The sequence below is a fragment of the Cavia porcellus genome, unplaced genomic scaffold (genome assembly GCF_034190915.1).
Source record: "Cavia porcellus strain 051 isolate PalLab524CR breed Dunkin Hartley unplaced genomic scaffold, mCavPor4.1 scaffold_15, whole genome shotgun sequence".
NCBI lineage: Eukaryota > Metazoa > Chordata > Mammalia > Rodentia > Caviidae > Cavia > Cavia porcellus.
Window position 1 is genome coordinate 73,075,840 of NW_026947498.1, and position 18,283 is coordinate 73,094,122.

General features: G+C 40.1%; 1 protein-coding gene across 3 annotated transcripts in view; it reads left to right on the forward strand.

Moving 5' to 3' along the window:
• The first annotated feature begins 6,484 nt into the window (after positions 1 to 6,484).
• Positions 6,485 to 18,283, forward strand: part of Slc22a13 (solute carrier family 22 member 13) — a 69,252-nt gene continuing 57,453 nt past the window's right edge. For 2 of the 3 annotated variants that reach the window (XM_013146339.2, XM_063225184.1), the window contains exon 1: positions 6,939 to 7,613. In XM_013146339.2, coding sequence (XP_013001793.1) covers positions 7,236 to 7,613 — 378 coding nt within the window. In that variant the 5' untranslated portion in view covers positions 6,939 to 7,235. The other variant, XM_013146340.2, reaches the window with a different exon arrangement.

Here is an 18,283-nt window from a genome sequence, read left to right on the forward strand (position 1 = left end):
ATTTCTGATTTGAGTTCTTTTCTAGCTTCCTGTTTTTTTTTTTTTTTTACTTCAGTTGCTATCATTTCAGGGATTTCAGGTGTATGGATTAAATTTTCTTCTACATCCATGTCTCCTAGGCTTGCTTGGGATGGGCTTGAGGTTTGAGATTGCATTTTGTTCTTGCATTTTGTCATTTTCCTATATTTCTGGGCTCTAAGTGGTACTGCAAGGCTTCCCTCTGGACTGGGAACTGCCTTGTGCACTTTTGGGTCACCAAGTGGAAAGCATGCAGCTGTCCACCACCCAACAGTTGCTGAACATGGCCCAGTTAGTCCCTGGTGTATCATCCAGTGATTTGGGATGCTTGCAGGGGCCTCACTGGCTCAGAGCAATGTTCCAAGGCCTCCCTGTGTGCTGAAATCACCTAATGCACTTTCAGCTTGTGGGATGGAATGCAGGCAGCTGTCTGCCACCAGGGGGTTGCTTCCAGCAATTTTTAAAGTAGCATTCAGATTCTTGTAGCCTAACCATGGTTTCTGTGAAATTTCTTCTTCTTCTTTTTTATTTAGAGAAAAAAAGCAAAACAGAAAAAAGGGTAGAAATAATACAGAATTAAAAAAAAACAATAAGAGATCACTAGTTGATAAATTACATATTATCTTAAAAGTAGTTGTTCAAGTTACAAAATCAAAGTATAAAAAGTGGACAATCAAACAATGACAATACAAATGATTCGGTTTCATAAACTAAGAAAAACTTAGTAATATAGTTATCTATCTTGCACACTTAAACATACATTCAGTTCTATTCTCTTTTGAATTTTTCCTCAGGTAAAATTAAAAAAAAAATCTTTGCATCACCTATCTCTCTCCCATTTCGAGATAACGATTTATCAGAGAGGTCTAAGAAGAGTTCTGGATTTTTGATTTCTACTTTTTATTTAAAATGCAAAAGTGACTCTTATAAACTCTTTATGTGTCAGATCACAAACCAGCAATCCTACTCCAAGCTTTTTTTGCTAGGTTACTTAATCTCAGACTGGGAGAATTCTGAGATACTATGTAGTCCTTTCCTGTAAGGGATTGTTAGGTTTGTCCAATGACTGTATCTATATTTAGGAAATTGTGTTATAGTTTCTATCTAGATGGACCCCCAAAGTCTCATGTAATCACAAGTGGCACTTGGGGAGGTGACTGGACCCTGTGTATGGTGCTCATTAGTGGATTATCCACTGATCAGTTTATAGCTAAATGTGGTTTGATAGTTTAAGCCTGGGTGGGAGCTTTACACATAGTGGAAGGAGTTGGGTCACTGGGAGCATAGCGTGGAAGGGCCTGTCTCTTTCCTTTTCCTTTGATTGCTTCCTGTTACTATGCAGTGAGATCTTTTCCCTCTGCTGTGCTCTTCTGTCATACCACTCTGACTTGGAGAGAGATGAGTATACACTGAAACCTCTACACATTGTGAGCCTAAATAAATCTTTTTTTTCTTTAAGTTGTTGAGTATTGTATTTCAGTGATGAGAAAGTAACTAAAACAGTTTTGGTACTTGAGAAGTAGGTTGCTACTGTGACATTACCTGACCCTCATGGTTCAAAAACTTTTGGATCTGTCTTGCAGGAAAAGTTTGGAAATGTTTGGAGATGCTAGCTGGAGAAGCAGCCTTCAAATATTGTGAACTAAGATTTGTGGAATTTGGGTCAGAGCAAATAAACTCTTAAGTTTAAGTTTTCTAAACTTTTTTCTTGGACAGTATATGTGAGGAAAACTTGTCTCTTCCCCTACTTCATAGATAAGCACCTCCTTCCACTTCACAGACAGGGGACTGCTGATGATTTTCCTGACACATTTTTCAGAGACATAGTATTACTAGGTAGTCCATGCTGATTTTGAACCCACTGTGTAGTCCAGGCTAGCCTTGAATTTGCAGAAATCTTTCTGCATCAACTTACTGAGTGTTGGGATAATAGACATGTGCCCCATGCCTGGCTTCCTGGCACTTCCTGGCCACTTCCTGGCCCCATGCCTGGCTTCCTGGAGAATGCATTAAATTCTATTAAAAATGTTCTGGTTGTTTTGAAACATTTATTGTTGCTCCTGTGTATTTTTTTTATTTAAATAAAAGGAAACAAAAGAATACATGGAGATAAAAAGAAGGGTAGAAATAATACAAACTTACAGAAAAACAAATGGTAAGAAACTGCTGGTTGATAAGTTACACATTGTCATCTTAGAAATAGCTGTTCATGTTATAGAATTAAAGTATTTAGAATGACATTCATAAAGTGACACTACAAACCATTCTGCTCTATGATCGAACAAAAGCTCAGTAATATGGTTATGAGTCCTACACATTTGTTTTACATCTCAAAGAGGGTAAGATTAAACATATCAAAACAGAACAAAGCAGTTAAAAAAACAATTTAAAGAAATACAGATTTCGCAGCAAGCCCACTGGAGATCTTCATTGTCTATCTAACTGTCTTTAGTTTCTTACAAATAGTTGTTCCCATCTTCACCCACTTTATATACTTATTGCATATTGTAGAACTAATCAAATCATTGGAGGCTTTTTAGGTCCCCAAGTACCAAATTAGGGAAGACAATAGTAACTACCATCGCATCTGTCATTCTCTTTGTGATAGCTGTCCCCATCTCTACATATGCTGAAATTGAACTCAAGAAACCAGTCCAATGTCATTCTAATCAGTGAACAATAGTATTGCTAGAATTTCTATCATAATGCTACAAAATTAGCCTCGGGTTTCTTAGCATCTCTTCCTCAGAGTATCTGTTCATTACATCTTGCATTATATAATCTGTTCCTGTAAATAATTAAAAAGAAAAAAAAACCCATGTGTGAATTTCTACATATATATCTATCCTCTCTGTATTATAGGGAATACCAAGTCATAACAAGACAGCAAAACAATTTCCTAGAAAAACATGCAATGGATAAGACATATAAGACCACAATATAGATGATCTTCTGTAGTTACTATGTTTTCTCTTGTTATTTTCAATAGATTTGTCCACAACACTGGCTTATTATAGTTAAATATAGTATCACCTATTTTTATAAAAACTTAACTTTGACAGCATTGTAGGATTTGAGAGCTGTCACTAATTAATATCAGTATGGATATCCTTTACATCTTATCATCCTCAGAGTAGTTGCCTCTACTTTTAGGGTTGATACTAACAAGCATACCAATTTCAAATAAAATCAGCCAAGGCCAACCCATAGTCTTATGATTCAGATTCAATTAACATCAGTCATAGTAAGACAATGTAAGTATTGCAGGATTTCAGTTTAAGTTAATAGGAAAGTAAGGATAGTTACCATGGTATAACCTGCTATTTTTGGGTCAAGATGTCTGTGCCCTCAAATCTGACATGAGTGGACAGACCAGTATAAATTAAATTCAAACTAAATATGTCAATAAGACTACTGTGTCTTTTAAATCCTTATACACCATTAACAACGACCTCTGCCTTTTTTTATAGAGTTTCAGAGCTGTCTATACTAAAGACTATAGCTTACCATCTCTGCCTCATGTCTGCTACTCCACTTTTCTGCTATAATTTGTCCACCTTATTCCCTCATTCCATTGTCTGCCCCGTTCACTGAGGCCTCTCTGCCACTGTTGCTGGAATCCTGGTATCCCTTCCTCTCTTTCTCTGTAATGTTCTTCAGCACTCTCTGTAGGGTTGGATTGGTGGCCATGAACTCCCACAGTTCCTCCTTGTCTTGAAAATATCTTATTTCTCCATTAATTTTGAGAGAGAGTTTTGATGGGTATATGAGCTTCGGTTGCATATTATTTTCTTTCAGGACTCGGAATATTTCTCCCAACTCCCTTCTTGACTTAAGAGTTTGTGTTGATAAGTCTGTTGTTATTTTGATAGTTTTCCCATTGTAGGTAATCTGCATCTTTTCTCTGGCTGCTTTTAATATTCTGTTCTTTTGGTGGATTTCTGGAATCTTGATTATTATATGTCTATGCGGAGATCTGTTTTGGTTGTAGGTAGCTGGTGTTCTGTATGCCTCTTTTATCTGGATATCACTTCTTTTTGCTATATATGGGAAATTTTGCTTTAATATATCTGTGAATATTCTTTGTATTTCATTTTTGGTTGCTCCTGCTTCCTCACTCACATTCTTTATTCTTAAGTTATGTATCTTTTTGTCATCTTCTAATTTTTGAATTGCTTCTTTCTGGTTCCTTGTTATTTTTAAGAGGCTTTTTCTTTCATGATCATATGCCATAAATCTCTCTTCAAGTTTCAAAAGGCTGTCTTTAGTTTCTGTCAAGGCATTTTGCCAGTATTCAATGGAGTTTTTAGTTTCCTGGTAATCTCTTTGGATCTGTTTCATGTATTCTAAGTTATGTTTAAATTCTTCTTCAGAAGTTTCTCTTTCTTTTCTGATTTCCTCAGTTCTTCATCTGTGTTCTCTTGGATGGGGCTTGTCATTTCTTTAATTAATCTCTTTATATCTTGCCTCAGTTGAATCAGGAGTACAGCTTTAAATTCTTCTATGAGATCATGAAGGTACTTTTGAATTTTGGCTGATGCTGTGTCAAGCAATGGATGGTTACTGTGCTTGTTCTCTGCGGTGTTTACTTCTCCTGGGCTTACTTTCTCATGATGGGCAGCTGGAGATTTTTTTTTTATTTTATCTCTTGTCATGTTTCTGGTTTCTTTCAGACTGTCCTGGGGTTCTCTGGCCCTCTCTGAATTGCTTAGGGCCTTTCAGAAGTGTGCTGACTTGAGTTTTTGCTGTCCTCCCCAATTTGCTGTTATCTGGGGTAGACTGGGATGCAGGGACAGTACAGGCTAGTCTCCAGCCTCTGTGCCAGTCAATATGTAAATTAGGCTGTACTTTCTGGATGTCACTGAGTTGTGACTGTTTTGTATCTGCTTATTGGGCCCCAAGCAGAGGCTTGGTTTAGCCCCAGTAGCTCCTGCCAGTTCTCTTTGTATCAGAAGCCGCTGACTAATGTCACTATGGCACAGGGTCCTGCCCAAATCCAAGCTGTTCTCTTCCAGACCTCTCTGTGACAGGAGCACCAGAACAGCAGATCTGCCCAAAGCCAAGATGTCTCCCACTAGTTCTCTGTATGATGCTGAGGCCAACACGTACTCAGGCTCTGCCCAATTTCAAGATGCCTTCCACCAGCCCTCCCTACAGGGGGACTCAGTGATGCCACCGAGCTGTGGGTTCTGCCCGACTGTAAGATGGCTGCCACCAGACTCTGTATTATTGATGTCCCTGTGGTGGCGGGCACTGCCCAGTTCCAAGATGTTCTCTGGCCAACCCCAGCAGCTGCGGGGTCCCCAGTACTCACCAGGGTCTGCGCCGCCCACCTTTCCCATGCTCCCGGCACAGCACCGCTCCTGTGTATTCTTAGTTATACCCCAAAATGAAGCCAAATAAAACGAGAAGCAGGTGAGGGACGTGAAGCGTTGATGCTCCCTGAAGGTCCAGAGGCAACCCTAGTCCTTTCCTGCAGGCACTCAGGACAGCAGAGGTCACCAGACTGCATGGGAAATCAGGAGGCCTGCCAATGTTGGGCTCATCCTCCTAGACTGATGGACTACAGAGTAGAGAAAGATCCTGAACTGAAAGTTGGTGCTCTTGGGGGGCTTCCTTTGGAACAGAGTTAAAGCATCAGAAGGTAGCTTTAACAATCTTCTGGGATGGGGAGTGGGGAAGAAATGAAAAGCAAAAAATTATAATTTGAGAACTGTAGAGGTAAAATGAGAGCAGTGGTCTCCAAAGTCTTAGCACCAAAATCAGGGGAAGAGAATACTAAGTATACAGAGGAAGATTTTTCATTATGTTTTGCTCCCATATTATGAGACTCCCAATTGTTGTCTTTCTGTTTCCAAGAAGTAGGGAATTGCTGAGATCATCCAGGTCAAGCTTTCCCCTCACACAAAAGGAAAGAGAGGCTCACATTGGGGAAGGGAGAGGTTCAGGACAAATGAACAGTGCACCCAGGCTTCCTACTGCCTAGCATTTATATTTATGATGATTCAGTAGAGATGATGCTGAGAACAAGAACTCTAAAGGCAAATAAAGGCAGAGAAAGAAAATAAAGAGCTGGGGACAACAAAGATCCTGATCAGGGAGTCTGGGATGGAGTGGGAGGAAAGTCCTTTCCTTATCAGCATGGAAGGCTTTGCCTCTGCATCCACAACCCTCCCTCCAGTGTGCCCAGCCTTCAGCAGTGACATGGCCACAACAGGCAGCTGCTTGCAAGGCCGCACTGCAGAACCTTGCCTCCTTGAGTTCCCTGCACTGTGTTCCTCTGCAAAGCTCTTAAAATGGTTCAAAACTGAGAACATAAAAAGCCTTTCCTATCATGCATAAATAGCTATGTATGCGTGTATGTGTGCACATGTGTGGGATGCAGTGGAGAGAGACTTTGTCCAGAGTTTTCTGTTATCACTGAGATTGCACAGGGGGGTTGAGCTACACAGGAGCTTGTGTTTGTTGATGTCTTGGGTACACAGCAGTGCCTTCTTAATTAGAATTTAAAATACAACTGGCAGGGGCTGGGGATTTATCTCAGCGGCATAAGCACCTGCCTTGCAAGCAGGTGGTCGTGAGGTCGATCTCTGGTACCGATAAAAAAAAAATACAACTGACAGATTTTCTGTAATTGTTTTGTTAGTAATTTGGTGCTGAAAAGAAAGGGTATTTACATGGACCTTGTGATCTGTGTTCTCCCTCTTGGGATTGGCTGCTGTTGAATATGACCACACTTGGGCTGCCGGCAGAGTAAACATGCAATCTGAGCTCTTGTTTCTCTCCTGGTGTATCCTGCCCAGCCTAGTGGCAGTGGTTCCCCAGAAGAGACTTTAGTGTCCCTCAGAGTGCTGCAATTATGATCAGAATGTGGGTTCTCTGGTGTTGGGAGATATTACAGGTGGGTGTGAATACTTCAACATGTTACCTCTGTAAGCTACTGTACTGGTTAAGGGGTGTGGCTCCAGGAGGTGTTCCTGATACCTCTTGTGAGGCCTGCATTCTCGGGAAATCACCCCAGATGCTGCAAGCTAGCGCAGACTGTTTTCGCACCGCACTCCACCCTTCTCAGACCTCAGTTTGGGAGCTGATGTGTGGCAAGTGGAGTTGGGCAAGGCTGGATTAAACATTAATGTAGCTGTAACCATCACCCATGGGAGAAAGCTTGAGACAGAGCTACGCAGTTTTCCCAGGCTGAGGAGTGGTGACTAGCAGTCATGGCTCAGTTTGGCCAGATTCTTTCTGAAATAGGTGACTTTGGTCGCTTCCAGGTACGGTTACTGATCCTGGTGAGTGTTCCCCACTTGCTCTATTCCTTCTATATATTTGGCCAGGTTTTTATAGTCCTGGATGAGCCCCACCACTGCTCGGTGGCCTGGGTCCAGAACAAAACTTTGAACCTGAGTGCTGAAGAGCAGCTGAATCTGAGTGTCCCTCTGGATGCGGAGGGCCAGCCCGAGTCCTGCCTCATGTTCCGGCCACCCCCTGACACTGCCAGCCTGGAGGACATCCTCAGCCACCACTTCAATGAGACACAGCCTTGTGAGACTGGCTGGGACTATCCTGAGCACAGAGCCCCCTCCCTACTGAATGAGGTGAGGCTGGCCTTGGTCTGTCTGTCCGTCTGCTGCAGTCTGTTGCTTCCTCTGCCTGACCTGTGCCTTGGTTGCCTGTGCTGCTCTTCTCCCTTCCCATTCTTGAAGCTCTGGCTGTCTCTATGCCTGCTTTTCAGTCCACCACTCATCCTGCTTTCCTTGTGCTCTGCCCACTGACCCTTCTCTCTCATGCACCTTGTCTGTCTGGTCTGCCTGCCGCCTGTCTGTGTGTGGTTGCCCTCTCTGTGCTTGTCACGCTGCCTGTCTGCTCTGTTGTCTGCCTGTGTTCCTGACTCCTTGTGTTTTTCTCCCACACCTTTTCTCTCTCCCTGACATCTGCATTGGTCCATTTTCTTCTCTGTGAGTCTGCCCTCATGTCTCTCTGGTTAGCTGTCTCTGTGTGTTGTCCTTGCTCTCTCGTGTCACCTTTTTCTCTGTCCACACATCTTTTTTCCTGCTCCTGGACATGGACCACCTACTATCTCTCTCTCTACCTCTGCCTGGCTGCTGTCTCTGGGGTGCTGGGGAGCACTGATGACTCTAGGACCTGTCTCATGTACAGTGAGGGACCACTCACTTCCTCAGAATAGACAGAGGCAGATTATCAGACAGATTCCTCCTCCAGCCACATTAGAGCAGCGGGACCCCCTGAGGCATCAGACTTGATGCTGTTGCTGCTCATGCAGTGGTGGCATGGAGGCTGAGGGGGAAGGATTTGGCTGGGACATCAAGGTGAGCTCATGTTGGAGCGGGGCTGCATGCTGGACCCCTTCTTGTCCTCCTTCCTTTGTGCCTTGTTGTCTTGGTTACTTTTCTCTCATTGCTGAGACAAAATATCCAATGCCCAAAACTAAGGCGGAAAAAGTTTGTTTAGTTCACAGTTTGTGGAGATTTCAGCCTATAATCTCTGGCTCCAAGGCAGGGTGGCATGGCACAGGGCAGCACTTGAAGGTGCAGAAGACAGCAAAACAAGAGCAAAAGTGGGAGAAAGCAAGTCTCTTTTCCTCCCTTATATTGTAAGCAGGCTGCCCTCTCTGTGGGTGCAGGACTCACAGCACCTCTGTTTCCTCCTCTTGCACAGGATGACGATATTACAAAGTAAGGATCCTGGCTCCCTGCTAAGTCTGGTAGTTAAATCTCTAAACTTCTCAGGCTGATAACATGTATCAACCATAATACTTCCTTCTTTCCTTCCTTGCTTCCTTCTATCCTTTCTCATTCCTTCATTCCTTCTTTCCTTCTCTGCCTCCCTCTCTCTTTTTTCCTTGTTTCATTTCTTCCTTTTTTCTTTTCTTCCTTTAGCGGACTACAGATTGCATGTGGAACCACACACTGAGCTACATAAGTAGCACCCGATTCTTTTAAAATGTTTTTCAATGGTAAATTTTTGCTGAAAAGAAGTTTCATAAGGAAGGCTTTTGATACATTTTATAATGCTAACACTCGGTGAGAAAAAGCAGACCAAAGTGAATTTGCTGCTTCCCACGGTGCTGGACAGCTGTTGCAAGCTAGCTACATGGTAGAAAACATCATTTGGTATTTTCCTCTTGCCAATACTTGACTGATACCAGGCTAACTCACTTTCTTTTATTTTCCACTGCTTAGCTAGGCTGTCTGGTCAGAAAGAGGCTCGAGAGGCAGACTTTCCTCTCATTCTATGGGGCTGATCAGGATAAACACCCAGGGCTTTTTGTGCTGCCAAAGGCTCCCTCTAGTGAGAGCTACTGTTTTTTTTTTTTTTTTTTTTTTTTTTTAATTTAAGAGCTACTGTTGCTGCCTTTGCCCATCTGATTTCATGGAGGGTGTCAATGTGAGAAGGATTTGGGTTTCCATGAAATGTCATGGCATTGTTTTGTTCCCAGCTGCATCCCACCAGGTGACTACTGCTTCACTTGTATTAATATAAGGATTTTCAAGACCAGGTAGCCTGGCTTTTTTCAGTTTGTCACATTCAGCAATTCACTTTTCCAAGCTAAAATTGGGCTGAAATGGTCACACTACATGAGCTAAGGAGTTTTAATACCTGTGGCCAGATACAGAAGGGAACCCTACTCAGTGTGAAGAAATTCTCCAGGGACCTTCTACTGCTCATATTTATCCAGCTGGACTCTACCATAAAGTGCATGTGTTCTCATGCTGTTCACCTTGTCGCTGAATTCCCTCTCTGAGTGCCCAGCTCTAGCACCACTGAAGGCAATTGTCTTCTGAGGCATGATCACTCGTTTTTAAATGGTATCTCATCATCCCTTAGACAGTGGTAAGGGACTTCCTGTCATGTCGCTGTTGAACACTGTTGTATGGAGATATGCCTCATGCCAGCAGAGTGCAGGCTCTAAACCTTACTCGCATCAGCAAAGGTACGGTAGTGTGTGGATTCGGAACAGTGGACAGACCATATAAATCTTTTCCTCAGTGGGAATGGTCTGTGGAAGGCAGCTACACAAGAAAAGTTGGCATGATGGGCCATGGGGATACCAGTGGTATCAAGGAGTATTCTGTTGATTTCTTGGAAACATCCCAAAGATGGGGGACCTTTTTCTTTTCTTTTTTATTTAAAGAGAAAGAAACAAAAAAATGGAGGAAAGAGGGTAAAAATAATACAGAATAACAAAAATAAATAGTAAGAAATCACTAGTTGATAAGTCACATATTGTCATCTTAGAAATAGTTGTTCAGGTTACAAATTAAAGTATGTAAAGTGACATTCAAACAGTGACACTGCCAACAGTTCTGCTCAATGATCCAACAAAAACTTAGTAATATGGTTATCAGTCCTACACACTTGTTTTTTTATCTTAAAGAGAGTAAGATTAAACATATCAAAACAGAACAAAACAGTTCAAAAAGAAACAATTTAAAGAAATACAGATTTCAAAGCGAGTCCACTGGAGATCTTTACTGTCTATCTTATTGTCTCTAGCTTTCTTCCAAATAGTTGTCCCCATTTTTACACACATTGAATATATACTGGACATTATAGAACTAATCAGATCATTATAGGATGATGAAGGCTCCTTAGGTCTTCAAGACCTGATTTTGGGGAAGACAATAATGACTACTATAATGTTGCTCAGTCTCATTGTAGTAGCTGTCTTTATCTTTATGCATGCTGAAATTGAACTTAAGAGACTAGAATAATATCACTCTGAAGAGTGAATAATAGTATTGCTAGATTTTATATCATAATGCTACAGAATTAGCATTGGGTTTCTTAGTGTCTCTTCTTCTTCAGAGTATCTGTTTATTACATCTTGTATATAACGATGCTGTCATGGCGCCAGGCTCTGCCCAATTCCAAGATGTCCTCCACCAGACCTCTCTGCACCAGAGGTGACTATCTGATGTCACCATGGTGCTGGGCTCTGCCCAACTCCAAGATGTCCTCCACCAGTCCTCTCTGTGTCTGTGACGCCGCCATGGTGCCAAGCTCTGCCCAATTCCAAGATGTCCTCCAGCCAGCGACAAAAGCCGTGGGATCCAGTCTCTAGTACTCACCTGGAATCAATGCAGATCTTCCTCTGGGGTCTACTGCACACTGAACCACGTGTCTTCACTGCGTTCCCAGCACAGTGTGGATTGGTCAGAAAACTGCATGGTGTCTGGCTTTGGAGCTCCGGAGCTTCTTGCAGTCTCCTCTGGTGTGGCCGGGTGGCTTTGGCTGCTTTGTGGGGTCCCAGGTTTCAATTTCCAGTAATTGCCGAGAGCCAATATAGTTTTTCTCCTTGGATCCACTGCTCACTGGGCCGCGTCCTCCTGTTAAGGGTCCAGGATTCGCTGACCCCCATTATCAGCAGCATCGGTCTCAGTGCAACCTTGGATGTCTGGGTGTACCTAGTACAGTGTGGAGCAGGGCTCAGTGAGTATGTCAGGCTTCAGCTCTCAACCCACACTTTTCCTTCCTTGTTCTAGTTCTATTTTTCCCTTCAGCTACCGCCTTGGTTAATAAGAATTGTTATCCATTCATCTGGCCCTCTCCATGTTGTCATATTCTAGTATTTGATCTGATTTCTCCAGAGACTCTGCACCCAGCCTCCTAGCAAACCGCATTCCCCCCGCTTCTTTTCCTTTCTTTTTTTTTGAATTTTATTTAAAAGGAAAAAGAGAAAAAACAAAACAAAACAAAGCGGTGTAAGGGTACAGAAGTAATACAGAACTACAAAAAAAAAAAAGTAAGAAATCACCAGTTAATAGATTACACATTATCATCTTAGATATAGTTGCTCAAGTCACAGTATCAAAGCATACGAAGTGAACATTCAAACAGAGAGATTGCAAACAGTTGTGTTCAATGATCCAACCAAAAACATTAATATGGTGAGCTATTTAACACCCCTAAACACACTTGCAGTTGTATCCTTTAGAGCACTTTTTTCCCCTCTCTTTTTTACAACAAAATTTACACATAAGGGTTTTATTACTCCTTAGTTCTTATTACTTTTTTTTTGGAAGAGAATAAAGTCAAATATGGCAAAACAAAGCTGTCAGTCAAAACCAAGGATGATATAGTACATGATGTAAGAACAGAGTACAAGGTTATCAACAATGGTTACCATAATGTCTCTTGTTTCCTTAAAAAGAATTGTCTATCTCATTAGGTATTATAAAGTTGAACAAAACAGGAGAGAACAAGACCAATAAAACTTAAACATTGTAAACATTACAGGACTTCCAAAGGATATAATAGTCAAACCAGAATGGGCATCTTAGTGAATCTTATTGCCTTCAAAGTAGTTGCCTATACCCTCAAACTTGATATTATCATACAGAATGGAAGAGTCTAATCAGTCAAAACAGGATAGTGGGAGTATTACAGGACTTCAAAACAAGTTAATAGGAAATAAAAAAAAGTTACTATAATATATCCTGCTAATTTAAAAAATTTTTCCCCTTAATTAAAAAAACATAAAAAATAACTAAATAATTTTTTTAATGAATAAGGGAGAGATTGAGATAAAAGAGGACATAACAACATAACAATACAGGTCAAAGCATGACTGTTTCAGCCACCTAGTGCTTCACACCAAATAACCCAACTTAATAGTAGTTACCATAGTGTCTGTCTTTTTCCTTGAAATATTTGAATATAACTTCATATACTATAGCTTGAAATATTTCCATATCAAGAAGCCTAGAATAAAGCCGTTCCAATTAATAAGTGAAAACTTTATAAGGCTTCAAGGCCACCTAATGGGGAATCATGATTACCACATACTTTTATATATTTGAATCATTAATTACATTAGGGAAACTATTTGGTATTCACACATGCGAGATTGATTTATTTCACTTATGAGTATGGTCTCAAGCTGCGCCCATTTATTGATAAATATCTCAATGTGATCCTTCTTTATAGCTGAGTAATACTCCATTGTATAGAAATACCACAACTTTTTTATCCATTCCTCAGTTGATGGACACTTGGGTTGTTTCCAAGATCTGGCGATTACAAATTGTGCTGCTATAAACATAGGTGCACATATATCACTGTGAAATGATGCTTTCAGTTCTTCTGGGAATATGCCTAGAAGTGGAATAGCTGGAATAAATGGGACTTCCAACCCCAGCTTTTTGAGAAATCTCCAGACTGACCTCCACAAAGGTTGTACCATTCTACACTCCCACAATCAGTGCAGGAGAGTTCCTTTTTCCCCACAGCCTGTCCAGCATTTGTTGTTGGTTTTCTTGATCCTGGCCATTCTTTCAGGAGTGAGATGGTATCTCAGTGTGGTTTTAATTTGCATTTCTCTAATGACCAATGATGATGAACATTTTTTCATGTATTTATTTGCCATTTGTATTTCTTCATCTGAGAAGTGCGTATTCATCTCAAATGCCCATTTTTGGATTGGATCTTTGAATTTTGGGGGTCTGAGTTTTTTTTAAAATTCTTTATATGTTTTAGACAAGAGTCCTTTGCCTGAGAGAGAGAGTTCACTAAAATCTTTTCCCAGTCTGTGGGTTTTCTTTTCACTATGCTGGAGATTTCTTTTGATATGCAGAAACTTTTTAATAAGAAGTGGTCCCAGTTAGTGATTCTGGGAAGTATTTCCCGTGCGGTTTGAGTCCTGTTTATGAATTCTCTACCTACTCCTATGTCTTCAAGGTTTCTACCCAATTTTTCTTCCAAATAGATTTAGTGTTTCTGTTTTAATATTCAGATCTTTGACCCATTTAGATTTTAATTTAGTACATGGTGATAGACATGGGTCTAGCTTTAGTTTTCGGCAAATGGAGAGCCAGTTTTTCCAGCACCATTTATTAAAGAGACTGTCGTTCTTCCAGTGAACCTGCTTGGCTCCTTTATCAAAGATGAGGTGGTTGAGTGTGTTTGTAGTTGTGGTTGTATCTTCTAATCTATTCCATTGACCTTCAGCTCTGTTTTGATTCCAATATCATGTTGATTATACTACTATTGTTTTGTAGTATAACTTCAAGTCAGGGATTGTGATGCCTTTTGCTTTGCCTTTGCTGCTTAGAATTGCCTTTGCTATTCTAGGTCTCTTCTGGTTCCAGATGAATTTTAGGAGTGATTTCTCTAGATCTATAAGGTATGTTGATGGTATTTTTATTGGGATTGCATTGAATCTGTATAACAATTTTGGGAGAATGGCCATTTTCACAATGTTTGTTCTTCCTATCCATGAGCAAGGGATGTTTTTCCATTTTCTGAGATCATCTTCAATTTCTTTTTTCAGTGTATTATAATTTTCCCTGTATAGGTCTTTCACTTCTTTCATAAGAGTAATTTCTAAATATTTCATTTTTTTGCTTGCTAATGTGAATAGTCCAGTTTCTCTTATTTCCCTCTCTGTGATTTTGTTGTTCGTGTATAGGAATGCTATTGATTTCTGAGTATTGATTTTGTATCCAGCTACATTACTGAATTTATTTATTATATCTAAGAGTCTTTCAATGGAGTTTAGGGGGTCTTCTATGCAGCGTATCATGTCATCTGCAAACAATGACAATTTAACTTCTTTTCCTATCTTTACCCCTTTTATTTCTCTCTCTTGCCTAATTGCTCTGGCTAGTACTTCCAGTACTATATTAAATAGGAGTGGTGATAAAGGACATCCTTGTCTTGTGCCTGATTTTAAAGTAAAGGCTTTCAATTTTTGGCCATTTAGTATGATGCTGGCTGTTGGTTTGTCATAAATGGCCTTTATTATATTGAGGTAAAGACCATCTATTCCAATTTTCTGTAAAGTTCTTATCATGAATGAATGTTGGACCTTATCGAAGGCTTTTTCTGCATCTATAGAAATGATCATGTGATTCTTACTTTTGGCTTTATTGATATGGTGGATTACATTTATTGATTTACATATGTTGAACCATCCTTGCATGCCTGGGATGAATCTCACTTGGTCATGGTGTATAATCTTGTTGATGATTTGGTGCATCCTATTTGCCAATATTTTATTGAGGATTTTTGCATCTGTGTTCATTAGGGAGATCGGTCTATAGTTCTCTTTTTCAGTTGGATCTTTCTCAGGTTTTGGTACTAGAGTAGTATTTCCTTCCAGGAATGACTTAGGAAGGATTGCTTCCCTTTCAATTTCATTGAATAGTTTGAGGAGTGTTGGCATTAGTCTTCTTTGTATTTCTTGTAGAAGCCTGAAGGGAATCATCTGGGCCTGGGCTCTTCTTTGTAGGTAAGGACTTAATTACGTTTTCAATTTCATTAACAGAGATTGGGTTATTCATCAGTTTTACATCCTCTTGATCTAGCTTTGGTAATTCATATGTTTCTAAAAATCTGTCTATTTCTTCTGTGTTATCAAACCTTGGAGAGTAGAGGTTTTCGAAGTAGGTGTTTATGATCTTTGGTATTTCTGTAGAGTCTGTAGTGATTTCACCTTTTTCATTTCTTATTGCATGAATTTGAGCTTTTTCTTCCTTTTTTAAATAAGGTTGGCTAGGGGCTTATCAATTTTATTTATTCTTTCAAAGAACCAACTCTTTGATTCGTTGATTCTTTGGATTGTTTTCTTAATCTCTATTGCATTGATTTCTGCTCTGTTTTTTATAATTTCCTCTCTTCTTTTGGCTTTGGGCTTGACTTGCTCTTCTTTTTCTAGCTGTTTGAGGTGTAACATCAAGTTATTTATTTGTATTCGTTCTGTTTTCCTGATGTGGGAACTCAGTGCAATAAATTTTCCTCTGAGGATGGCTTTCATTGCATCCCACAAATTCCGGTAAGTTGTATCTGCATTTTCATTTTCTTGTAGGTATTGTTTAATTTCTTCTTTAATTTCTTCTGTGACCCACTGATTACTCAAGAGTGTGTTATTCAGTTTCCATGTGTTTGTGGGATTTTTGCAGTATCTTTTATCATTAATTTCTAATTTGAGAGCGCTATGATCCAATAATATGCAAGGGATGATTTCAAGTGTTTTGCATTTGTTTAAATATGTTCTGTGAGCTAATATATGGTCTATTTTAGAGAATGATCCATGTACTGCTGAGAAGAATGTGTATTCTGATGTTGTTGGGTGGAACATTCTGTATATATCCATCAAATCCATTTGTTCGCAGGTGTGATTCAGTTCTGTTATTTCTTTGCTCATTTTCTGTCTGGTTGATCTGTCCCTTGGTGTCAATGGCATATTAAGGTCTCCTGTTACAATTGTGTTACTGATAATTTGAGTTTTCATTTTTGTTAATAGTTGTTTTATATAACTGGGTGCTCTGGAGTTTGGTGCATACATATTTAAGATAGTTATCTCTTCCTCTTGGAGTTTCCTCCTAAAGAATATGTAGTGACCTTCTTTGTCCTTTATGGTCATTGTTGGTTTAAAGTTCACATTGTCTGCAAACAGAATGGCTACTCCTGCTTTTTTTTTTTTTTGGATTCCTGCTGCATGAAGTATTGTTTTCTATCCTATGACTTTCAGTCTGTGAGTATCCTTCTGGGTTAAATGGGTTTCCTGTAAACAGCATATGGTTGGATTTTGTTTGTTGATCCATTCTGCTAGTCTGTTTCTTTTGATTGGTGCATTGAGATCATTTACATTAATGGTTATTAGTGTTAAATGCTGGTTTATTGTTGACATGTTATATCTCTGCTGTTGCATCTTTATCTTTCTGTTCTGTTTAATTATCTGCTTCACTTAGTGGTTTTTTACTTTGTGTATCTAAACTGTCTTTCAATATTTTTTGCAGGGTTGGTTTGGTGTTCATGAAGTTCTTCAGCTGTTCTTTGTCATGGAAGTATCGTATTGCACCATCAATTTTGAATGATAGTTTTTCAGGATACATCAGTCTAGGTTGGAAATCATTTTGCTTTAGGATCTGGAATACTTCACTCCATGTTCTTCTTGACTTTATTGTTTGTGCTGAGAAGTCTGCTGTGATTCTGATAGGTTTTCCTTTATAAGTGATCTGTCTTTTCTCTCTGACAGCTTTTAATAATCTATTCTTGTGTTGGATTTCTGGGATGGTGATTATTATATGTCTGGGTGTAGTTTTATTTTGGTTATGAGTGTTTGGAGTTCTATATGCTTCACTGATCCTGATGTCAGTTTCTGATCTCATGCTTGGGAAATTTTCAGCTATTACTTCTCTAAATATCCTCTTGACATCCTTTATGTTGTCTCCTTCTTTTTCATTAATCCCTATGAATCTTATGTTATTTTTCTTTGCATCATCTTGCAGTTGTTGTATTGTTGTTTCCTGATTCCTTGTTATTTTTAAAAGACCTTTCCTTTCCTGTTCACTAGCTGCAATCTTGTCTTTGAGGTCTGAAATTCTATCTTCACTTTCATTGAGGTGGTTTTTACAACTTTCAGTGGAGTTTTTTATTTCCTGTATATCTCTGTGCATCTGCATTATGTATTATGTTTGTTTCTTATATTGCTCATCTAGGGATTCTATCTTTTTGTTTAGTTCCTCCAATTTTTTAACTGTGTTTTCTTTAGATATATTCAGAATCTCTTTCATTTCTTTTATCATTTCTTTTTTTTACCTGGGAGATTATTTCGAGTTTGAATTCCTTTAAAGCTTCCTGGAGTTGCTTGTTAATTTCAGTAGCTATTATGTCCGATATTTGAAGTGAATGGCATATATTTTCTTCTATATATATCACTCCTAGGGTTTCTTGAGATGGGCTGGAGGTTTGAGGTTGTAATTTGGTCTTTTGTTTTGTCATTTTCCTATAGTTCTGAGTTTCAAGTGTTATTTGAAAGCTTCCTCAGGGTCTGTTGGAAATCCCCTTTTATGTTCGCAGCTCCTGAGACTCTGGCACCCAGTTCCCCCCAGCCACTGGGCCTGTAGAACCAATGACCCTCTTCTGCCTGCTTAGAACTCCATAGTTCCAGATAAGCTGGGCTTCAAGGACACTGTGTGCCCATCTGCTTGTTGGAAGCTCCACAGTTCTCAAAAGGCAGCTGGAATGGGGAGGCGGATGTAGATGCCTCAAACCCACTTATCCACTTCACTGCACCCAGAAGCCTGGAGGGTCCCAAACAGTCTGGGCTTTGGGCAGAGTGCACTGAGCACTTACCGCAGGCTGCGGGGCCTCTGGAACCTGCAATGCTCCCCTGCTTGCTGAGACATCCACAGTCCTCCAGACACACGGGGAGGCTGATGCAGGTGCCCCAGATCCACCCAGCCCTTCCTCTGCACACAGATGGTGAGGTGCAGGAGTCCCAAATAGGCTGGGCTTTGGG